Source organism: Myotis brandtii, unplaced genomic scaffold (genome assembly GCF_000412655.1).
Source record: "Myotis brandtii unplaced genomic scaffold, ASM41265v1 scaffold112, whole genome shotgun sequence".
In the NCBI taxonomy this organism is placed as follows: domain Eukaryota; kingdom Metazoa; phylum Chordata; class Mammalia; order Chiroptera; family Vespertilionidae; genus Myotis; species Myotis brandtii.
The window spans coordinates 557,861-583,694 of NW_005353838.1; the positions used below are offsets into that span (position 1 = coordinate 557,861).

General features: G+C 37.7%; 1 protein-coding gene across 1 annotated transcript in view; it reads right to left on the reverse strand.

Moving 5' to 3' along the window:
- Positions 1 to 25,834, reverse strand: part of TTC21B (tetratricopeptide repeat domain 21B) — a 64,172-nt gene that overhangs the window by 13,057 nt on the left and 25,281 nt on the right. The window contains exons 13-24 of the mRNA XM_005857718.2: positions 22,326 to 22,483; positions 19,994 to 20,218; positions 17,134 to 17,372; positions 14,957 to 15,029; positions 14,243 to 14,353; positions 13,370 to 13,505; positions 11,691 to 11,797; positions 7,235 to 7,423; positions 6,031 to 6,141; positions 4,999 to 5,080; positions 1,650 to 1,800; positions 1,298 to 1,459 (exon numbers count right to left, since the gene is read on the reverse strand). Coding sequence (XP_005857780.1) covers positions 1,298 to 1,459; positions 1,650 to 1,800; positions 4,999 to 5,080; positions 6,031 to 6,141; positions 7,235 to 7,423; positions 11,691 to 11,797; positions 13,370 to 13,505; positions 14,243 to 14,353; positions 14,957 to 15,029; positions 17,134 to 17,372; positions 19,994 to 20,218; positions 22,326 to 22,483 — 1,744 coding nt within the window. The remainder of the gene's footprint in view (positions 1 to 1,297; positions 1,460 to 1,649; positions 1,801 to 4,998; positions 5,081 to 6,030; positions 6,142 to 7,234; positions 7,424 to 11,690; positions 11,798 to 13,369; positions 13,506 to 14,242; positions 14,354 to 14,956; positions 15,030 to 17,133; positions 17,373 to 19,993; positions 20,219 to 22,325; positions 22,484 to 25,834) is intronic.

The following is a 25,834-nucleotide window of genomic DNA, read 5'->3' on the forward strand; positions in this document are numbered from 1 at the left end:
TATATATATATAAATTAATAAAAAAAATTAAATTCTCAAAGCCTATTCAGTAAAGACATTGGTCATTTTCTCAGGGCTTATGTTTTGTCTCCTCTAAAACATTTCACACTGCTGGCTACCTTCTTCAAAGTTCCCCTCCCTTCACTCTGTAACATTACACATTTTTTGGTTCTCTTTCCACCACACTGATTGGCCTTTTCTGACTTCCCTTCCTCCTCCAGTCCCCTTAAATGTTAGCCTGCCCAAAATTTAGTTCTCAGATTTCTCTTACTACATTCTACTTGCAGAGAGGCCATTCATGGGGTTCCAACCATCCACTCTGTGCACATGTCCTCCAAATCTGTATCTCCAGCTATGGCCTCCTTTCTGAGTTCTAGTTTTATATTTTCAACTACTTGCTGAAGAATAGCCTATAGACAACTAACAGTAGTTTACCTTAGTCTCTTCAAAACAAACATAAGACAAACATGTCTCTCCCTACTCTAAAACTTGCCACGGTCTCGAGAATCCAAGCCTTCAAATCTGTCATTGAAATGTCTCAGCATTCTGGTTCTAATTTACTCCCGTTCCCTTATACATCTCCCCTTGATTGCTTTGCACTGCTATGAGTTCTATGAATTCCTGTAACACTTAAGATCTGTTTCATCAGAGACTGAATGCTTTCAGACACTGTCCTATCTCCTAGGTAAATTACATGTTTCTGAAGGTAGAAACTACCCCTATACCTTATATATTTACATAGTTATGCACCCCCCACCATACCTTGCCCAATTTAAGGAGAGGACAAGCAACAAATACAGGTTCATAGAAATATAACCACTTAACAGCAGTGTACACAGTGGCTTTGAAGTCAGGTAGAACTCAGCCCAAATCTTGCCCCCACCACTTACTAACTCTATCACATTAGACAAGTTAACTCTGAGCTAATTTCACAATACTGCTGTAGGGAATAAATAAGACAATGCATATAGAGTATACAGCAACAAGGGTATGGCATATAACCACCATCTCTTAAAGAGTTACTATTATTGGGTGGACAATTTTGTGAAAGTGATCAAATTCTATCATGTACCTGTTTTTCACAGAGTAGGGGAGTGTATAAGTTTCTTCTGATTTAGGAAACCTACTAAAAGTAATTCATGCTTGCTACAGAGAACAGTTACTCTACCTATGATTTTTTTTTTATCTAACCCTTCATTAGTGCTACCCTAGAATTTAGTTCTCTTTTGTAAGGTGTCCTTGCTTATTATCTTCAATGTGTTTCTTAAAAAAGAGTAATTTGTCAAACACTACTCACCCCAGGTCTCTATCTAGATTTTCAAACACTTCACCTCCGACAGTTTCATTATCTGGATTCAAACAGATTTCTATCATATTATAAAGGGCATTTTGGCCCCATTCACTGTCTTTCCGAGCTTTATTAAAATGTCGAAGGGCATCATTTGGTTCTCCAGTATACCTGGTTAAATGTTAAAAAAATGACTTATTTCAATCACTGACTATAAACTTTAAATCATTTATAGTTTGTTTGGTAAATAAACATATTCTAAAATGTAGATATTTTTCAAAACAAAGAAATGCATATTCTACTTTATTCACAATGAGGAAAAAAAAATTATTACGTAGGATTTATTTGCCAATAGATTTACCAAAGATATAGTCCTTTACAGTATTGATATCCTGGCTCCAATTTTGCTCTGGAGTTACGTTTCTCAGCCATTAAGAAAAATCTTGGAACATCGTCAAGTTTTCCACATCTTCTTAGGAAATCAATTAAGCGAGATAATGTCATATAATTATCTACAAACAAAGAATACTTCAGATATAGACACATTTTATATCTTTTGTTTTAATGGTTATAATCCTACTTTATTAAAGTATAGTTTAAATGAAATACAATGTAAACAAAGGAACGCCTCTGGGGTTATAATCCCTAAAGAGACTGTGTGGACAACTGGATGATCAATCAAATGATAAAGGGTAGGTTGGTCTGATCATAGTGAGACAGGGTCTATAGGCAAATAGACAAAAATGCACATTTGCTGTAACTTACTTTTCAATCATTCCTAGGACCAAAATATTCTAGAAACAGTCTCTGTATAGATAACCTAAACTCCAACTGTAAAATTTAGGAGGGCTGATGTGATTGTGCAGGGCAGGTCTGTCTGTGAGACAACCTCTTCCGTTTACTACAGCACGCAAGTGGGTAAGAACAGTACATCCTAATGACATGTTTGGGGTGGTTGTTGGTTTTTAGAATTAATATAGCAGTCCTATCATGAGACAGAGCTGCAAGAACCTAGAGGCTGGAAGATCAGGAGGGAAATTGCACTAATCTGGGTGAGAAGTGACACAGGCCTTCATTAGAGCCGTGGGCTGGGAGAAGAGAGACTGGATGTGACACTTAGCTATTAAACAGACAGGACTGATGGGACTTGTTAATCAATAGCTGTGAGGGCAGGGGAGAACTCGGGAGGATTTGGAGATTTTGTGAGTGAAAAAGTGTAATCTTTCAAGAGAGCAGTAATTAGATCTATAAGGAGAATTTTTAACCAGCAAGGTTAAGTCAAATTGGACAGTACATTTCTCAAGTAAGCTAAAACACAGCCTTACTTTAAAGTATTCAATGTGCTACTGAGGGTGAGGAATAATGCACACATAAAGTAAGTAGATCATAGGTTTTAGAATTAATTCTGACAAAGCAGATCAGTGGATGAGTTTGTAAAGTCCTATTAGAAATCAAATAGAACACAAGATTCAAAACATAAAATATCACATAGGCCAGTGGTTCTCAACCTTCTGGCCCTTTAAATACAGTTCCTCATGTTGTGACCCAACCATAAAATTATTTTCGTTGCTACTTCATAACTGTAATGTTGCTACTGTTATGAATCATAATGTAAATATCTGATATGCAGATGGTCTTAGGCGACCCCTGTGAAAGAATCATTCGACCGCCAAAGGGGTCGCGACCCACAGGTTGAGAACCGCTGACAAAGGCAGTAAAAACTTACTTATTTTGCATTTTTAAATGACTTAGTATTGCACAGCCATTCACCAATCCATTCAACCAATAAACGTTTACTTTGTACCATCTGTGTGCTTTACACCACAACATGTTTGATGGTGGGGATATCAGATGGATGTGAGATGATCTCTGCAAACTTGGAGTTTACAGTTTAATGGAGATGACAAATATATGCATAAATACTTTTAGCAAAATAATAGAATTATGTGATAAAGAGGCATGAGTGAAGTGATTCATTATTAGTGTGACCAACTTATCCTGATTTTCTGAGACTTTTTTAGTTTTAGCATTGAAAGCCCTGTCTTCCCGGAGACCCTTCAGTCTTAGGCAAATCAAGGTAGATGGTCACCCTACTCAGCATCACATGAGATATTTTATGTTGGTGGTGGCAGTAGGTTGGGATTTTTATTTGGTGAAAGGTGTATATTTTGGATTATGTGTAGGGAAAGACATAGCGGAAGAATGAGGTTGGAAAAATTCATTATGGGCCCTAACTGGTTTGGCTCAGTGGATAGAGCATCGGCCTGCGGACTGAAAGGTCCCAGGTTTGATTCCGGTCAAGGGTATGTACCTTGGTTGTGGGCACATCCCCAGTAGGGGATGTGCAGGAGGCAGCTGGTTGATGTTTCTCTCTCATCAATGTTTCTAACTCTCTATCCCTCTCCCTTCCTCTCTGTAAAAAATCAATAAAATATATTTTTAAAAAATTCATTATGGGCAAAAGGAAAAAACCATGTATAGGCTTGGAGGTGTGGTTGTATGTCACTTGGTACTTTTGCAGTACAAGGTTGTTATACTGAATTTATAAATAATTCATTTTATATGTGCTTATGAACAGTCCAAAGTAGCCAGTCTACTAAGCTAATTATGTTATTGCCATTTTGGAGAGATGCTGGGTGAGACAAAATTCATCTTCTAGATGAGTGCTTCTTCAAATCTTTCATGTGAGGGTAATATTGTCATCAATGGCTTAAAAATATTAACAAGGGGCCCAAGCCAGGTGGATCAGTTGGTTGGAGCGTCATCCCATACACTGAAAATGTTGTGGGTTCAATCCCCAGTCAGCATGTATAGAAGGCAACTGATCAATGTTTTTCACATTGATATTTCTCTCTTTAAGATCAATAAAAACATATCACACACATACACACACGAAGGGAGACGTCTGTTTTTTACACACACATGTACACACAAGGGGACAGGTCTGTTTTTTTAAAGACATCAGGTTGGATTATTGGCTCAAAGGGAAATATTGCAATAGTAGAGGCCCGGTGCACGAAATTTGTGCACGGGGGGCGGGGGGAGGGGTGTCCCTCAGCCCAGCCTGCACCCTCTCCAATCTGGGACATCCCTCTCACAATCCAGGACTGCTGGCTCCCAACCCCTCGCCTGCCTCCCTGCCTGAATCCCCCTAACCGCTTCTGTCTGCCAGCCTGATCACCCCCTAACCACTCCCCTGCCAGCCTGATCGATGCCTAACTGCCCTCCCCTGCTGGCCCAATTGCCCCTATCTGCCCTCCCCTGCAGGCCTGGTCACCCCTAACTGCCCTCCCCTGCAGGTCCGGCCCCTCCCAACTGCCCTCCCCTGGAGGCCTGGGTCCCCCCAACTTCCCTCCCCTGCAGGCATGGGTCCCCCCCAACTGCCCTCCCCTGCAGGCCTGGGTCCTCCCCAACTGCCCTCCCTTGCAGGCCTGATCCCGCCCAACTGCCCTCCCCTGCTGGCCATCTTGTGTCCACATGGGGGCGGCCATCTTGTGTGTTGGAGTGATGGTCAATTACCTCTTTATTAGATAGGATGGGAACAGCTTAAAACAGAAAGAATGAAAATATTATGTGCACTATCTTAAACAGTCATTCAGAAAAGGAGAAAGGGATAAAACAGAGTCTATAACCCAAGGCAGAAATGGCATAACAGCCAAGAGGAGAAAGGGAGTTGAGTGCATTAGCCAATACAGTCAATGAATATTTACCTGGCTTGCGTTCTAAAAGCTGTTGTAAATGAAACACTGCTTGTTCATAGTCCTGCTTCCTGAACATGAGATCTGCCATCATCTATAAAAGTAAAAGTTGGATCTAAAAATATTGCCATATATCTTACAAAGCATATTCCTCCCATCAAGACTTAGCACGAGGAGGACACGTTTGAAAACAGGAGGGAAGTTTACAGAAAGGAGCCTTTTACACAGATTAGCTCTGAGATCAGTGTAACAGAAGGTTATCAGGATGTGAACAGAATTCTCTGTTCGCAAACTGAATTTTAGCAGAAAAATATGCTTCAAGTGGTTATATTAAAAGCAGAAATTTTAGGAAATTGCACACTCTATGTGCCATGATAGAAAGATGCCTCATTGGGCTTGTTAAAATGACAAGATTAAAAACAACAACAACACTTTTAAATTCTTAATATTTCAAAGGAATTTCAAATAAGCAAGACCTATTGAGATTTTCTTATCATATGTCTTAAAGGGAGACTTCTTACATTTCTAGTCACATTTGTAGTAACCTTGAATAAACCTCACAAACTGTCATCTATATAGCTGTTTGAAAAGCTAACAAATACCTCAGCCCCAGTAAAAATGAAAAAAAAAAGTTCTGTTTAAAACGCACCATCTTAAAACAATAAAGGAAGTTTTTTCCGTAACTCCAAAAGTCCCACTGCAACTTATAAATTAGTCCAGCATGCCTGAGTACTTAAAAGTCAGTCTTTAGCAAATTATGACTTTACCGCATGACTGATCACACATCCTCTTACGCATAAAGAAAATTTAACTAGGCCCAAGACAGCAAATCAGGCCTTATTTAGAAAAACAGGTTTACCATTCTTATAAAATAAAAAAAGAATCTTAGTCTTCTTTGGTAAAATGTTAAAAATGTTATTTCTTCCAAAAGCCAACACGAGGCAGGCCTCTCATTTAGCATCAGTTTTATGGGTAAAGGGTGACACTCCCCCGTGGATCCTAAAACACAGCCGCCTTTACAGAACTGAAGACTCTGGGACTAACCATGGTGGCAGCCTCATTGTCCTGGTCACTCTGGAGAAGTAGAGCACAGTGCCGCAGGCAGGCCTCAGGGTCATCGTGTGCCAGGTATAATCGTGCCAGCTCCAACATTATCTATGGACAATCAGGGCACGATTAGTGAGAGACTGGAATAAACAGTGCCTGAGGAAATTGTCTGCACACAGATTAACCTTTAGTTGATCAAAGTTATCGGAGTAAAAATGCCAAGCATGATAGATAGGAAAACTATAGGCACACTCATCTTTCTTTTCTCTTATACCTGAGGAAAAAAAAAAGGAAAAATGGGTGGTAACTCACTTGAAAAGTAGAGAGACACAAAACATTGTGAAAAGAACACTGGCTTAAATCGGGAAATTAGATTCTGGCCCAAGATTTCCCATGATGGGGCCAAGTCTCTCTTACCTCTCAGAACCTGTCTTCTCATTTGTAAAATAAAAAGCCTGAAACAGACAATTCCCAAGGTATGCTTTATACTGAAACTAGAATTATAGCTCCTTCAGCCATCATGGAACCAGGTGCCTATTTGGTAATGCCTTAAAAAAGGTTATTTTTGCCTTATATCTGAAAGAATTGTATTAACTTCAAAATGCTCAATCCTAAACTTTAAATTCTAGAATACGATTGCCTTTTGTTATACATCACTTATTTAAGTATTTAGCTATTTTTAGAGATTTCTAAGAAAAAATTTAATCATCTATCAACATCTGAGAAATTACACTTTTAGTTTATACAGTATATGTTTTCTACATCAATATTACCTTTACATTTACTCCCAAACTGTGCCATTTGAGGTAAGAGATTCAATCTAGTCATTTCTGCATATCCAGTAATTTAAAAAGAGGTGTACAAGGGCTGTTTAGTAAGCTGAATTGAGTCATCTAGAGCCAGATACTTATTTGAGACTGAGATATTGTTTTAAAGTAATTACTAAAACACAAATTAATATTGAACATCAAAGAGCTTACAGATTTACTTTGTCACTTATTCCATCATAATTTTTAGATTCTAATATTATTAAAGGCATAACTATTTTGAAGGATTTCTAGACACAGTATTAATTTTTAACTTGTATTTTTGTTATATTTCTTTTCAAATCTTTTTTAATAAGCTGATACGAATTTTACATTTGGAGAAATTAGATGACACCTGGAAAAAAAGGTGCTTAAATTTTTATGAAGGTTCTGACCTTATTATCTGTTTCACAATGAACAAGCGCTTCTCTATAAAACTTAATTGCTTTTTCATAATCTCGCTGAGCAACAGAATGTTTTGCAATCTCTGCACAAATTTCAGCTGCTAAATGTTTCTGTGCAGGAACTGCATCTGGTTGTTCCATCTGAACACGTTTTAGTACCCGAGCTTGTAATTCTCGAGCCTAGGAAAAAATAAGGATAAAAAGGATTTTTTTTAAAAAGAAGTAGAAACTAACAAATTCTCAATATGAACACACAATATAAACTTTACAGAAGATTTATTAAAGCATTATTGGCCCTTGAGCTAACAAATCCTGACCAAAAGAAAATATCTTAGTTGAGGTCTTAAACATGCACTTGTTCACAAATGAGCCAGCATGCCTATACTTTTCAACTGAAGTACTAAAAATCACTGAGTCTTTCCCACTGTTATAAGGACATGTGCAGGAAGCTCGCTAGGGAACAATACAACCATAAAACCAACATTTGGAAAAAATGTTCCACTCTTTGAAAGGTATTGAGGAAATGAATTAAAACATGTTATTTGTTATAAAGAAAAAAAAAAGCATTCTGTTATTTGTTGTAAAAACGAAGAAACAGCAAAAGTAAAACAAAAAAAATCTCTGAAATAGCCCAATGTCTAAGAATGGAAAATGGCTAATCAATTTTTGGTGTATACATACATATGGTCCTACACTGTTCACAGACAACCAGAAGGAAGGCTGGGGTCTTCCTCAGGGTAAGAATGTAGAGAAGGTTGCTAAATTAGAAGAACATTAGCCTTTCCACCCACAGATCTGTTTTCTGACACACTGAGACCTTCCTTTAATAAGTGACAGAGAACTCCTGTGCTTTAAGCCTGCACAATAAAATTTAACTTTGAGCTAATCATTCACTAATGCATTCATGTGTTCATGTAACAAACAGTGAATGTTCACCATCTGCCACACATTATGCTACACACAGGGAGCCCTTTTGGAGACCCCTGTCAAAACGCTGGTTGACAACTGGTGTTTAATGAAGCTGGTCTAAAGCTGAGTATGTTTTGGAATCACAGGTCCTAACATTAACTTAGGACATTATAATAAGCATTTTTCTGGAAATGAAAGAGAAAGGGTTAGAGAATATTATTAGATACAGCATTTGGTGAAGGTTAAGACTGTTTCATGAAATTTTACTTTTATATGATGGAGTTGTAGCTACATAGACATGGTGGTAAAATCCACAGAAATGAATATTAAGTGAAAGAAGCATAACCAAATATAAGTCTGTACTTATCAATTAAAATTTTATAAAGTTATAAAATTGTTAAGTGTTTTATGGCATATAGATTCTTTATTTCTGATTTACTTAGATGTTTTTCACAGAAAAGATAATTTGCTAAAAAGTGATTTCCCCTAGAATTTTCCTGCAATTAAAGAATTAGAACTTCTGTTAGCTAAAGCTCAAAACCAAAACATTTGATAAATAAGTTGCACAGAATGCAAAACTCTTCTGGGTACATGAAAATGAGGTCAAAAGAGTGGTATTCTAGAAAGCAAAAATAGTGAGATGCTCTATGTTCTACTTCAAGCTCAGCGAAGATGTGGGGCAAATCAATGAACAAATGACCCAGTCAACAACATTATTTAAGATCCACATGGAAACTGTACCAAAATTGAATACAATGTAGGGCATAAAGCAAGCTTTAACAAATGTCAAAGGGCTGAATCATTCAAACCATGTCTGACCACAGCGAAATTAAACTAGAAATAATTATAAAAAAGATAACAACAAAAAATGGAACTGCCTGGAAATTGAGCACTATTACTTTTATTTTTTATACATAAACAGATTTTACTTCAAACCATATTTATAACTATATGCTGTGAAAAATAACTGCCATATATTAAGTTCTTACTATGTTATTTCCATATGCAATAGTTATCACTTTAAATTTTTAAAAATTTATCTTTATGGTTCAAAGTATTACAGACGTTCCCTTCATCCCTCCCCCATTGCTCCCCTCCTTCTCATTCCTATCCCCTCCTCAGCCCTCCACCTCACTATTGTCTGTGTCCATGGATTATGTATATCCTATATAATAAAAGGGTAATATGCAAATCAATTGAATGGTGAAACGACCAGTCACTATGACACGCACTGGCCACCAGGGGGCAGACGCTTAACACAGGAGCAGACGCTTAACACCGGGGAGTGGGCCTAAGCTGTCAGTTGGACATCCCCTGAGGGCTCCTGGAATGTGAAAGGGGGCAGGCCAGGCTGAGGTATCCCCCGCTCCCCAAGTGCACAAATGTCATGCACTGGGCCTCTAGTATGCATATAAGATCCTTGGTTAACCTCTTTCCACCCACCCAACTCCCTTTTCCTCTTAGAATCTTCAGTCTGTTGCATGCTTCCATGTCTCTGGATCTATTTTATTCATCAGTTTATTTTGTTCATTGGATTCCACATGTAAGTGAAATCATGTGAGACTTGTCTTTCTCTGGCTGGCTTGTTTTGCTTAGCATAATATTCTCCAGGTCCTTCCATGTTTTCTCAAAGAGTAAGAGATCCTGTTTTTTTACTACTGCATACTATTCCATTGTGTAAATGTACCACAGCTTTTTTTATCCACACATTTACTGATGGGCACTTGGTCTGTTCCCACATCTTAGTTATTGTAAATAATGCTGCTATGAGCACATGGGTGCATATATTCTTTCTTATTAGTGTTTCAGTCTTCTTAGGATATGTTCCTAGAAGTGAGATCCCTGGATAAACACTATACTTATAAATAACCCATGGGTCAAAGAAGTGATCAAAGTAGAAGTAAGGAAATATTATAAACTGAACAATAATAAACTTGTGGGGTGTATCTAAAGCAATGCTTAGAGATAAATTTATTACCTTAAATAAATAAGAAAAGAACAAAGGCTAACCCAGCCTATGTTACTACCTAATGGAGTATTTCAATAGTCTAGAAAAAGATTAGTAAACCATATCCAAAGATAGTAGAGAAAACTATTTAGTGAGGTAAAAAAGCAAACATTCATCAAGCCAGAAAAGGAAAAAGTTGGTTCTCTGAGAATCCTATCTAATAAAGAGGGAATATGCTAATTGACCCCCACGCTGTCAAAGATGGTGGTGCCCACAGCCACAAGATGGCCGCAGGGGAGGGCAGTTGGGGGCGACTGGGCCAGCAGGGGAGCAGATAGGCATCGATCAGGCTGGCAGGGGAGTGGTTAGGGGGTGATCAGGCTAGCAGGCAGAAGTGGTTAGGGACAATCAGGCAGGTGAGCAGTTGGGAACCAGCAGTCCCGGATTGTGAGAGGGATGTCCAACTGCCAGTCCAGCAGTTGGACATCCCCCAAGGGGTCCCAGATTGAAAAGGGTGCAGGCTGGGCAGAGGAACACCCCTCCCCCAGTGCACTAATGTTGTGCACCAGGCCTCTAGTATTATTATAATAAGCCCCTGGCATAACTGATCATTAATAACAGAAGGAAAATGACCAATATCAGGACTATAAAAAAAGATATTTCTACAGTATTTCTAGATTTTCAACAGTTAAGATATAATGAACAAATATGTCAATTAATTTGACGATTTAATGAAATAAAAAATTGCTTAAAAATATAGCCATCTAAACCAACATAAGTGAAATTTTAAAATGATCACTCTAAGATCCATTATAGACGTTGAATCCATTAATAAAAATCTTCCATCAAGAAGCCTTGAAGTCTCAATGGTTTTAATATCAAATTGTTCCAAATGTTAAAAAAAATAGCATCAGTCTATAGATCAGTATCTTTCATGAACATAGATATACAAATCTTGAACAAAATACTAGCTAATATCTTTAAATTCCAGTTATTGTTTTAAAAAAACTACAAAAAATGACATATTTCAGGGCTACCACGGTGATTTAACATCTGAAAATCAATTTTATATATCACATTTACAGAAAAAAAATAGGAGAAAAGTCACATGAGTATCCTGATAGATGTAGAAAGTGAATTATGATAAAATTTAATTTATAAAAAATTGTTAGCAAACTAGAAATGGAAAAATCATTAAAAATATCAGCTACTTAGGGAATAGTTCAAAGGAAAAGTGTGCAAAACCCCTACAGTGTAAACAACAAAATATTAAAATAAATTAAAGAAGATATAAATAAAGGAAGAAAAAAAAATTCATGTCAAGTCCCACCTATCATATGACTTCACAAAAGCTTTAAACCAAACTTCCTCAGCTGTAAAACAGAATTAAAAAATCAACTTCCCTATTTGGTATAATAATTAGCAATAATATATTTAAACTGTATAATCCATAGGCATTCAATCATTTCCACTTTGACTTATTTTCTGTGAATGATGGGTCAAAAGAGATTGGTTTACTCTTACATGTGGCATATTTCCTTCTGCATCCATCCTCCACCTACAACCACCCTCACAAACAAATGCATTTACCTGTTGTAATGAAGTGATTGCATCACCAGGTCTTTCCATTTTACTGTAAACTTTTGCTAGAAGAACTTGCAAACGTCCATCTTCCATGACAGCTGACAATTCATTTACTATGAAAGAATTGAATACATTGGGGGAAAATATTAATTTTAAACAAATGCTTACATTTTTCAACCAGTTTAAAAATGGTCTTTGGAAAGAATGGTTTTGAAAAATAGTGAACAAAGTTAAAAATTTTTCAGTCAGTTAACTGAGGAATGGCCATGCTTGTTTTTTTTTTTTTAAAGATACAAATAGCTTGGAAGAAAAAAATAAAGAACTGGGTAAAAACTGGAGGTTTTTCTTAAGACATATATTTAGAAATAACAATGTAATAACTTAGTTAATAATTTCAATTTTCGTTCTTAAGTATATAAAATTTCTGCTTATTGAAGTCATCTATACTAATAAAAGCCTAGGTGGCCCTCACGCCCTCACGTGATGCCCTCACATCATCACAAAATGGCTGCCACAAGATGGTCAGCAGGGGAGGGCAGTGGGGGCAATCGGGCCGGCAGGGGAGAGCAGTTGGGGCGACCAGGCTAGCAGGGGAGGGAAGTTGGGGGTGACCAGGCTGGCAGGGGAGCAATTAGGCATCAATCAGGCTAGCAGGGGAGCAGTTAGGGGGCAATCAGGCTGGCAGGCAGAAGTGGTTAGGGGCAATCAGGCAGGCAGGCAGGCGAGTGGTTAGGAGCCAGCAGTCCCAGATTGTGAGAGGGATGTCCCAGATTGGAGAGGGTGCAGGCTGGGCTGAGGGACACCCCTCTGTGCATGAATTTCATGCACCAGGCCTCTAGTTAAAAGATAAGATAGAATATCTGCTGCATGTAATGAAGAAGTGCTGTTTTTTAAAATAATAGATTATTTGATAGGCTATGAATCGTAACCAGTAAGAACACCAATTGTGATGCCAACCGGTCTGGTTTCAAATTTAGGCTTCATCATTTATTAGCTATTTAACCTTGAACAAGTACTTAACTATTCTGTGCCTCCCTTCCATGTGAAAAAGAGGGGAAATAATAGTACCTATTTCATAGGGTTCTCGTATAATATTTAAAGTTAATAAGTACAAAGTAAGTTACCATAAGCAAAGCAATTAAAATAAAGTGTGGCATGTGGTTAAGTGCGATTTAAATATTTAGTATTATTACTTTGTGATCTAAGAGTAGTAAAAGAACCCTAAATAATTAACAGAAATATGTTTCTTCCACCATTTAAGAAGTACATGGTCTGTGCCAGTCTGTTTAAAGTGGTTTATTTAAATTATTTCTTTAATGTTACATTATTGATGTTTCTGTTTCTCTCACTTTCTCTCTTCCTCTCTGAAATCAATAAAAATACATTTTTTAAAAACTTATAATAAAAATGTTTATTTGTTTCAACATCAGACATAGATGCAATTTAAAAGAACTTTCCTTTACATCATTTTGGGAAGTATCTTTCTGTAACACAATTAACTGTTTCATAAATCTGTTACAGATTTTTCAAATATCTTATTTTAATAGAGTGATATTCAGATCAATGAAATAAACAACTTCACATATAAAATACTGGGAATACAAATACACATTTATATAATACAAAAATAAAAAAGATAAGGTATATCAGGTGTACTTTTTTTCAAATCAGGAATATTTTCATACCAAGTTCATGAGCTAGAGCATGTTGAAGGACTTTTTCTGCTTTGTCATACCATTTCAATTTTAATAAAAGCTCTGCCAGGTCATAGCAAAGATAATTTTGTCCATTTTTCAGTGCAGCTTCATAGTAAGTGATTGCCTAAACAAAATCCATTTTGGTTAGGAAGAAAGAGGCAATGAGAATGGCATTCAAGCATAGGTAACTTACACACAGATTTAAAACATACACATAACTGAAAACAACCACGGAGAAGCTTAGGCATGTGTCTGCACTACCAGTTAACTATGCCATTTTCCTCAGAGAATCAAACATCACACAAGGCAACTAGCATTTCTTGTATAAGTAGCTTATTAACAGAGTGCTTTGTGAAAAAAAAATTAATGGTTTTATTCCAGAAGCCAGTGAACTTTATCAAATGCAAATACTTTGCTAGCTGTTATATAAATGTTCAACAGTTACCAGGAATAGAGCAAAAATACAACTAAAGAATATCCATTTTCTCTAAGAGGCAAACAAACTAACAAAAACCAAACCCAACCCTCAAAGCACATAGCTTACCAAAATTCATTCCAGAGAAAGGACATCTATTATGCTTTGTCATATAATGAAAGAGATGTTAATAGCAAAAGGTTTAGTGATTAAGAATTTAGGTGTAAGATGAGGCCTGAAGTAAACTTTAGTCCAAACAGTCTTTGCAAAATGCAGTGAACAAGAATTTGAGACGAGAAAGCCTTTAGCACAAATTCCAGTTCGTGGACACAAATTTGGAGGTTTACAACCATCAAGATACAAACGGTGTTTGCTGAAGGCCTATCATAGAGCAGACTTTGAAAAATTTGACCCAATAAATATATTTTAAACTATAAAGTACTTGCCTTTGAATAGTTATGAGTTTTCACAAGCGCTTTCCCAACTTTGCTTGCCAGTGTTCCATCTTTGGGGTTTTGATTTAATGCTTGCTCATATGCTACTATGGCTTCTTCAGGCTAATGTTGACAGACACAAAAAATAGGCAATAGATAAAGAGCTTGGCTGGATTCCACTAATGGCAACATTTATATAATTATGTTTTTCATTTGGAATATTTAATAAGATTAATAAAGCATGTATTTAAGTCTAGAAACCTTAATAATTTCAGAAAGGTGACAGTCACCAGTATAGGTATAACTTATCAGTATATTCCCACCCATGTTAACTGTCTCTTGCCTTCATAAATAATAATCTGAGAAGAGAAAAGTTTTTGACTTTTCATTTCTGGCAGTCATCACAAAAGCCAGATAGAGTCAGAGGACTGCTTCCCTTTGAAGAAAACACCACATAGCTAATAGTTCTCTTCATCCTTCTGTTTAAAGGAGCCTCTTAACTTGCTTCTGATACCATCTCTATTTTAAATAATGATAGTGTTGAATTATTGGATCGCAATTTGAAAAGAAAAGCATGCTTTTATTATAATGGTTGTCTCCTTTCATTGTGATGACTGAATCTTGAATATTAAGTAAACATTATATAGAAAGCCAAATTCCTTTTAATTTGGGATGCTATACAAAGATTTTTTTAAAAGTCTAAGTTCAGTAGCATCAGAAATTTACCTCTTGAATATTCATGTATGCATCTCCAAGGAGAAGGAAAGAATGAGGGCTGGGCATTATTTCAGCAATTTCTCTGGAAATCAGACCAACACAATTTAGTATATTGAATACAAATATCTTCTTCTAAAAGGTAAGCACATTTATTTCAATTACCCAATAACCTTCAGAGTACCTTCTACATATCCAACAGTGTAACACTGTGAAAAACACAAACAAAAAACAAAACCACCATACCTATAACCAGACTGTTTATGCTAGGTCAATCATTTTTTCATTAAGTCTTTGCATTTTCTGAAATGCAGGAAACAGAGTACAGGTGGATAAATTGTATCCAGAAATATATTTTGTTATGTTTAATTTTGAAATGACATGGAAGTAAAGGTACCAAAAAGGATGGACCAGGGCGGGGAGGGGGGTGCGGGGGGTAGAGACACACCACTTATTCTCCTATGTATCTTGAGCTCTGGTATTCGTGGCATTAACCATGTGCTGAAATGAGTTACTTTAAAAAATATCCAGTCTTCTACTTCAGTATTTCCTGTTTATTTTTTACCTGCAAAATTTAACTAGCAAAAGTCAAAATACCAAAGTTACTCAAATAAGAATGTGATATTAAGTCTTTAACATATAGTATCTCATTTACTAGTAATTGGTCAAAAACTCTTATGAGAAAGAGAATTATTATTTTGATTTTACAGATGACGCTGAGTTTGTCTACAGCTAATGTGTCAGATCTGCCTGAAACAGAAACCTATGCTTTTAACTGTTATATTATCCTGCATTCAAACAAATCAATCCTATTTGGAAACACTTTCACCATTAGAGATGATAGTTAGTGCTCATCTTTAGGAAATGTGATGTAGAAACTTTAGTTCATCTATCTATATTGGGGTACTGCTCCCTTTCTTTGAATCACACAGCACCTACAAAGAATTTAAGCATGGGAGGAGGGATGGGAGCAGGCTAGAAAGGATCAATGGGGGAGAGAGGGGGACATGTCAATACTTTCAACAATAAAGATTTAATTAAAAAAATAAAAGGATCTAAAGAGACAAGAAAAAAGAATCTGAGCAGATTTCTGAGTTATTATATATATATATTAGATGAACCAATTTGACTTGGTTTGACAACTTAATTCATCAGTATTCTACTGTTTTCAAAAGTTAAAAATGTTAATTTTTCTCTTATGTGGAGTGTGTGCATGTATTTTTATCTGTTTGTTCAGGTGGAAGAGTAAAAGCAACCTCTGTGTGTGCATGTGTGTATATGTCCATGTGTATGTGTTATGTATCCCAATAACTCCTAAGGGCATCAGAATATAACTTTTAATTAATTTATTTTTATCGATTTTAGAGAGAGAGGAAATGTTTCTCACTCGAAACATCAATGTGAGAGAGAAACATTGATTGTTTGCCTCCCACACATGCCCCGACTAGGGAATTGAACCCAAAACCTGAGTATGTGCTCTGACCGGGAATCAAACCTGTCACCTTTTGGTGTATGGGATGACATTCAACAACCTGAGCTACACTGGCCAGGGCCACAATATAACTTTTAAAGTCCCTGTCCTTTCACCAAGGAACATTTGTAATCCTAGTGTAGTATAAACTAAGCCATAATTCCTTTTCTGTATCTATAATAATAAAAGCATAATATGCTAATTAGACTGGACAGCCAAATGACCTTCTGGACATCTTTCTGGATGACCTTCTGGATGAAGCTGGGGCTGCGCGGGGCCAAGGCAAGCTGCTTCGGCTGCGAGGGCTGAGCCTCTGGCATGAATTTCATGCATCAGATCTCTAGTCTATTATATTAAGGAATTAAACATGACCATCTAGCCCCTGAATTGATGTGACATTACATAATTGTCTTAAATTATTAATACATATAACTGTTGTTCATTCCCTTCCCCCAACAGAAAGATGTCTAAAAGTAACATCTGATGAGGGAGGAGAACTGAGAAACCAGAATGAGCCACAGGTTGAAGTAATCGTAAGTATTATGCTTTATGTTTTTGAGAGAGTAGCTTGGCTAGAGTGACTGTGGTTGATGGTAGGAGAAGGAAGTGAGAACATGAAGGCAAGGATCTATAAAGTATCCACAAAACACTTAAAAGAGAAGTAAAACAAATTTGGGAATTAATTTTAGGAGGTAAATGCATTAAAATAACCATTTACCTATAGCAAGTGATATATAACATTTTCTCTTTTCTATGCTTCAGGTATATATCTGCCATTTTTTCTTTGACCTCTATGAAATAAGGCTGTTCGGATGTAACATTTTGAAGCATGCTTAAAGCCCGCTCAACATCTCCTTGGGCCAGAGCTAAGTCTGCATTAGCAATGGTAACACGCAATTCTTCATATGTCCCAGAAAATTCATGGATAGCATCTTGTAACACTTTTGCTGCCTCATGCTGTAAGGATAAAATAAAAATAACATTCAAAATATTCAACAAATTATACTAGAAATGAGGATTTTCTATGAAAACAGAATGAACAAAAAATGCTAGCACAATTAGGATATTCATGAAATACTGATGGATTTTTAAAAAGCACAAAAATTTAAAACTAAATGCAGAAACCAAATTCAGGTAACACTATAAACACTGGTTAGCTGACAAGTGTTTACATAACTGAGACAACAGCAGTTGCTACACAAGAGACACCACTACTATAATTTAACTAGAGGCCCGGTGCACGAAACTTGTGCACAGGGGAAGGGGGGGGGGCCCTCAGCCCGGCCTGTACCCTCTCGCAATCTGGGACCCCTCAGGGGATGTCCAACTGCCTGTTTAGGCCTGATCCCAAGATAGGGTCTAAACAGGCAGTCAGACATCCCTCTTGCAATCCAGGACCGCTAGCTCCTAACTACTCACCTGCCTGCCTGATCACCCCTAACCACTCACTTGCCTGCCTGATTGCCCCTAACTGCTTGCCTGACTGTCTGATCACCCCTAACTGCTCGCCTGCCTGTCCAATCGCCCCTAACCGCCTCTGCCTCGGCCCCCACCGCAGCGGCTTCATTCGGAAGGACGTCTGGAATGACGTCCAGAAGGTCGTTTGGCTGTCCGGTCTAATTAGCATATTAAACTTTTATTATTATAGATAAGCATTTACTTTGCACCCAGCATTGCATTAACCTATCTAATTCTCACAAACAAACTGTAAGGTAGTTACTATTATTACTCCTACCCTGCAGTAAGGAAATTGAGATTTAGAGAGTTAAGAAGTTAACAAATGATAGACCAGAATTCAAGCTCAGGCAGCCTGACTCCAAAGCCTAAATATTAGCCATGTTCATTACTACCTCACTAATGCGATCTAGTCCGGTCACACACTGCACCCAGTGGCTCCTCATTAACTAGCAGACTCCTTTATTATCTACATCAGGACATCATTTTTCTTATACCTCAGGTGAACATATTACTTCATTTCCAAATTTGTACCTCAATGAATCTAAAATGTTATTTAAGATTCATCTCAAATGTCATTTAAGATCCATTTCAACTTTAAGTATTATAGAACATTCGGATTTCAGAAATGTTAAGATGTGAAAAAACTAGCACATCTTAGAATCAATTATTTATGCATGGCAACTGGTTCTTTTTATTTAAATGCATTTTATGTTCATTTACTAGTGAAAGAGAAATTGAGACTTGGCAATTATCTAGACACTAGAGGCCCGGTGCACGGATTCATGTACCGGTGGGGTCCCACAGCCTGGCCTGCACCCTCTCACAATCCAGGACCCCTTGGGGGATGTCAGAGGCCCAGTGCAGGGATTTGACCCAATCCCCACAGGCCAGGATGAGGGATCCCACCGGTGCACATATCCATGCACCAGGCCTCTAGTATGCATATAAGATCTTTGGTTAATCTCTTTCCGTCCCCACTTCTCCCTCCCCTCTGAGATTCATCAGTTTGTTCCATGTTTCCATGTCTGTGAGCTGAGCATCTGCCCCCTGGTGGTCAGTGTGCATCAAGGCTACTGGTCGAACACTTAGCATATTAGCCTTTTATATATATAGACTAGAGGCTCAGTGCACGAATTCATGCATGGGTGGGGTTCAGCCAGCCCGCCCCAATCAGGGTCAATTGGGCCGGGCTGGCCAGGGAGAGGGTCCGCAGGTGGTTGGTGGAACGGCCCCGCCCCCAATTGGGGTGGTGGTGCCGACTGGGGGCGGGGCCAGCCAGGGGGAGGGGCCACGGGCAGTTGGCCGGCCAGCTCTGCCCCCTGGTCAAACTTCCAGTTGAACTCCCAGTTGAGGGGACAATTTGCATATTAGCCTTTTATTATATAGGATAGCCTTCTTAACTTCCACTGAAATATAAAAATAAATTAGCAACTGCTGCAATCCAAAAACCAGGTATCAATGACATTAAGTTCTTCATTTTCTTGAATTCTCTCAGAATTACCTGCTATCTTCCATCTATCCATCCATCCATCCATCCATCCATCCATCCATCTTTATTATTATTTTTTAAAGCATTTGATTTTATGGCTGTCCTATAAGTTTATCAAAGTTGTTATTCATCCACTGGTTCTTTTGTTTCCTCAAGTATTAAAATTTCAGGTTGGTACTTTCATTTTATTTCAGTAGTACTTGTGTGTACATGTGTGTGTGAAGCCTTTAGGAATTCACAGAATTATAACTATAGCTGGGGTAATCATACATTATAATACTATTATACATTTTAATACATTTCATAATATGTCATATTACATTGTATTGTTATTCACATTACGTTATATTATGCTATATTATGTTATGCTATGTTGTAACATTCTATGGTAGCCAATCTAAGTACAATAATACTTAATGTCTTCCAAGTGCAAACTATGTCTAACTTCAGGGGCTTGCAAAAAGTACATGATTTGGTGAAAAGTAGTGAGAAATAAATTTCCTAAATTTTACTACTTGGTCAGGATAGCTTTTTCATTTCCTACTAACATATATATATTATATGCATATATATATCATTTTTTTTAAATAAAAAGTTCAGATATGAGTCAATGAATTAAAACTTGACCTACCTGTTCTCCATTTAAGCAGTAAACCTCTACCAACTCAAGAAATATTGATAAACGATGGCTTGCATCAACTTCAGTGTTTTTGTATTTTGATTTTGAGGAAGCTTCAATTTTCCTCACTCCTGGTAAACTCATTGCCATATGTAGAGTTTTAATGGCCTCTCCTATTTCTCCCATTTTCTTTTGTGACTGAGCTTTTATCAAATGATATAAAGGATATTCTCTCACCTGAAAAAATAATATTCAGAAATACTTCCTTGGAGTGCTTACAACATCAACACATAATTTACAGTCCATCAAACATTAAAATGATAGGATCTTTGAGGACAGCCTGTGATTATATACATAAGGTCTATTTCTGTCCTTTTATTAACTTTCTGATCCAATATTGTATTAAATCAAATTCAGGAAGCCTGCCACTGCCTAGCATCCCTCTGGATGAAAAACCAGGTAATTAAGTGCTTCTACTATGATAGAGGAGAAAATGCAACAAAGTACTAAGGCTAGAAAATATATTCTAAAATAATTTGAGTTTTCAGGAAAGGAGTTTCTTTATCTGGGACTTCTGGTACTAATATAAAGTCGTATTTCTAGAAACAAAGTTTTCCCCCCTTTTCTTTATTTTTAAGATTAAACATTTTAGTATACGTTAATCAAACATTGGTCTTAACCACTTGGTACTACTCAGAAACATGAAACAAAGCTTCTGTCTTTATTGTAGCTAGCAAGAGTGTATACAGAAAAACAAAATGACAAAAATGAGTGAGGAAGGAGTCAAAGAAGATAATCCAGAATGAGGTGAAGTAGAGCCATTTAATGCCTGGGACAGCTACACTGCTCTGTAAGGCTGTGTTTCTAAGTCTTAGTTACCTATGAACTCTGTGTGAACACTCCTGCTTATCTCTTCTCTTAGAGCAGCGGTTCTCAACCTGTGGGTCGCGATCCCTTTGGCGGTCGAACGACCCTTTCACAGGGGTCGCCTAAGACCATCCTGCATATCAGATATTTACATTACGATTCATAACAGTAGCAACATTACAGTTATGAAGTAGCAACGAAAACAATTTTATGGTTGGGTCACAACATGAGGAACTGTATTTAAAGGGGCAGAAGGTTGAGAACCACTGTCTTAGAGATTCTCAGTGACTGGGGTAGAGTTCCAAAGCCCCACCAGTCTTGAGAACTACTATCCTAGGAAGCAGGTGCTATCGCCTGCAAACCTTGCTTGGAACTTTAACTCTCCAGCCCATCAATGGGTTCTCACATAAAGGGCTTAAGAGGCTGTGGACCCAAGTGAAAATCTGAGGAGGTCCTCCATGACTCCAGGTAGCTCGGGAAGCACCTGAACCTGGATTTCCCCTAATGCTGAGGGATATGATATGTATCACAGAATATCTTGGGTAGAAATCTAGTGTGTTTATATCCTCAAACCACATACTAAGTTTCAAAATGACTAAGCATCGTTGATGATAAATCTAGAGAAAAGTTATTAAAAATTCAGGTCCAAGGCCCTGTACACCAAAAGACTGTGGGTTCGATTCCCCATCAGGGCACAACCTAGGTTGCGGTTCGACCTCTTGTTAATGAGCATAAGGAAGGCAACCAATAGATGTTGCTCTCTCACTCTCTCTCTCTAAAAATCAGTAAAAGCATATCCTCAGGTGAGGATTTTTTTTTTTTTAAACAAGGTCAAAGCCCTAACCAGTTTGGCTCAGTGGATGGAGTGTCGGCCTGTGGACTGAAGGGTCCCAGGTTCGATTCCAGTCAAGGGCATGTACCTTGGTTGCAGGCACATCTCCAGTAGGGGGTGTGCAGGAGGCAGCTGATCGATGTTTCTCTCTCATTGATGTTTCTAACTCTCTATCCCTCTCCCTTCCTCTCTGTAAAAAATCAATAAAATATATTTTTTTTAAAACACAAAAAACAAGGTCCAAGAAGAAAACAGGCAATAAAATAAATCCTAATACATAAAAATATTTATAGTTTACAATTATTTTTAATACTTTCATTATTGCATTTAACACTCACTATAACTGTAGGGTATTTATTATGAGTTGTATAGAAAAGAAAACAGGTTCAGAGAGATAAGTGGAAACATCAGACACTGACCCAGGTCTTTGTTGCCCTGTCCCTATAATTTTTTAACTATACTCAGTTGCTCCATTTCTTCTCCTACTGCTTATGAATCCAAAATCTTCTTAATTTAAAAATGCATTTCTTAGCAAAATATTAAAGGCTAAAATTTTTTAAAAAGTTGATATATAAATATTTGCTAAAGATTCCAGGAGGTTGATGAGGGATATGATATGTATCCACTTGAGTCTGGAATACTTACCTTAAAGTTATAGCTCAGACAAAGTTCAAGAGACTGAGAACATAATTTAAATTTATCCTGAGACAAATAAACTTGAGCCATCAGGAGGTAAGCATCTGCATAAGAAGAATTGTGTTCCAGGCAATGCTGCAGGTTATTATAAGCTGCTTCAATGTCACCTAATGAGGGACACAAAGCACCATTTAATTCTTAGAAGTAAGAGGGAGAAAAGTAGTTAGCCTCTGGATAGTTCCAGTGTTTAAAGTCCTCTGTTCAAGGGGCCATGATTTAATCTCTTCTTTGTAGTCCACATGAAAGAATTTACATGTAAATCAGAGTACTGTACATCTGTAAGACCACACCTTGGTCATAAGGAGCAAACCAGAGGCAGTATGAAAAAAATCAGAGTCAAGCACCACTGTTACTGAGAGACCTATGCATGTACCTTTATTCATTTTCCTTGTTAATTTTTTTTTTTTTACAATTTCATTAAAATAAGTTCTGTAAAACATAGAAATTTAAATAGGTAGAATGCTATAATAACAAAGAGGATTTAGTCTACTTATCATTCTAGACTAAAAGTTTTAAAAATCTAGAAATTTTATTACCATCCATAAAATTACAAAAAGGCATAATGATATACTCTAGAGCAGTGGTTCTCAACCTTCCTAATGCCGTGACCCTTTAATACAGTTCCTCATGTTGTGGTGACCCCCAACCATAAAATTATTTTCGTTGCTACTTCATAACTGTAATGTTGCTACTGTTATGAATCGTAATGTAAATATCTGATATGCAGGATGTATTTAGGCGACCCCTGTGAAAGGGTCGTTCGACCACCAAAGGGGTCGCGACCCACAGGTTGAGAACCGCTGCTCTAGAGATTTAGAAACATGAGTTTTAGATTTAAAATGCCTTTAAATACCAACTGAAATATTAAAGGTATGGAAACACATCTACTGTACATCTGGGAGTCTTAAGATAAAAGCAAATGATCAAGATTAAAGTGATTGGAAGAGTGGAGCCTACCCTGGGTTGGCAGATGGGGTACAAAGAGGCTTTTCCTCTGAACAGTAGTCTCTGGGTATAGTGGTCTCACGTGAGATAACATGTGCTCATCTGCATTAGCCATCTCATAAGTTGGCCTTAGGTAAGTGTAGCTAGGCCAACTCCCCATTCAGCTTTACTAGGAGAATGGGGAAAGAAGAGGTCCTCAACTATTCTCTGTTCAATTACTCTTCTTAACATTACCTGACACCTCAGCAGACAAGGCTATAGCCAGGGCTCCAGAATTCCTCCATATAATACGAATCCATTTAAACAAAAAACATTTTTTCTTAGAGACAGAGAGTTAATAGACAAAAATTTGGCTGAGGTAGCACAAAACTTATTAAATATAGTGTCAAAATTTGTCCATTAACCATCAAGCATAATTGTGATGCAATCCGACACTCAAAACAGATGAAAAAGGAAATGTGAAGTTTAAGCAAATGAATTTGTATGGGAATTACCATTCCCCTGTTCTTCTAGGAAGGAGGAGGGTTAAGGAGGTAACTTGAAATAAGAGGTTATTACCAAGAGGAGAAAGTCTATGGAAAAGAATCAGGATATGCAAAAAAAAGTGACTGAATGAGGAATGCATGAATAACTAAGATAAGAATCTTGGGCAAGGGGAAGAATGTGCCACTTATTTCAGAAGTATTTAAAAATAGAGAAATGGGTCATCACTGTTGGGGGAAAAAGAAAAGACCATATAAACAAAGATCACATCAACATCACATTCTTATCTAAGAGTAGTCCAATTTCTCTTGAAGGAACAATGAAAGCTTTTACTGTCTGATGATCTGTTTTTGTCAGGGTCCCCTACAATAAAGAATAGAGCTGGCCTTTTTCCAAGGTTCCTAAGAGGGAGACTCTAAATCTTGGAGTTTCACAAATAACAGGAATGTCTTTGTTATCTGTGGTGGGCTCTGATAGTTTATGATAACAGTATGACTCAGGATGGGGGCTGCCCACCTCAGGAAGACCCACCACATGATAAGAGGGTTGGGGCTTTGAACCTTGTGATATCAACCTGACTGGGAGAAGGGGAACTGAGATTGAATTCAGTCACGAGGCCAGCCAATGATTTGATCCATACCTATGTAATGAAACCCTATGGAGACTAAATCTTCAGTAAGCTTCCATGACTGCTAATGTACTGCAGATACTGTCAGACATCACTGTGGCAGAAAGTTAATGTGTCCCAACTCCACAGGAAGAAGACAATGGGAGCATCACATTTGGGACCCACCCAGACCTCACCCTGTGCATCTCTTCCTTTTGCTGGTTCAAATTAATGCCCTTTGTTATAATAAAATTGTAATTCAAAGTATAGTGCTTCCCTGAGTTCTATGAGTCATTCTGGGAAATTCTCAAACCTGAAGGGTAATAGGGAGCCTGAAATTTGGACCCAGCTCGTCAGAAGTGCAGAGGGCCCTGAATTGCAGAGGGCTCTTTTGGTCTAAAGCAGGGCATTCTGATGGAGGGTTATGCCCTTGACTTGTAAAGTTTGGTCCAGATCCAGGTAGTTGGTGCAGTTGGCAAATTAGCAAGAATACTGCTATTTAGACACATGCCAGTGTGGTCAGACCCCAACTGCTCTGCCTGCCCAGCACCCCTTATTCTCACAATATAATTGTAAGTTGCTGATGTTATTGTTTCTTTGTCGAGCAGGAGATAAATGCAGGGTCACAAGGAGAATTTATGAGTCTGTTCTGCAGAAGGAATGAATGCCTTTAAGAAAGTTGTGACCACCTGCTGCTGCCCAAAAGTCTGGTTACACAAGGTGTCACATGAGAGGGGGACTGAAGAAACACAGACTTCTCCTTCGGTTCCCTGAAACTCCCCCTCTCTCTTACTCCCTCACTGCAAAAAAGGTCCCCAGTTTTGCTTTTTGGGGAAGACAGATTTGAGAGATCTTACTCTCCTGTCCTCTCACTCTGGCCAATAAACCTTTCTCTATCTCCAAGCACCAGTGTCTCAGTGTTTGGCTTATCTGTGCATCAGACACACAAATCTGAATTCTGACAATTTTAGCAACAACAGCACAATTTTAAATGATTTCAGGCTGCTCCTTTTTAAAGTGGGTTAATATATGAGACTTTTATTCCTAGAGACTTTGGCATTTAAGTATTACAATAATGAGACTTATTTATATCAAATTTCAAAATAAATAATAAATGTTTAATAAATTAATCGAAACTCAAAGTTCCAGTTTAATTAACTAGTATGTGATACCCACTGTAATTGGGAAGAAAAAATAGAAACATCATGTGATAGGGGAGGTAGGAGAAAGGAAAGCAGGGATAAATGATAATGGAAGGAGACTTGACTTGGGGTGGAAAATACACAATACAATATACAGGTGATGTACTGTAGAATTGTATACCTGAAACCTATAATTTTATTAACCAACTAGAGGCCCGGTGCACAAAAATTTGTGCACTGGGGGGGGGGGGCCCCCAGCCCAGCCTGTGCCCTCTTGCAGT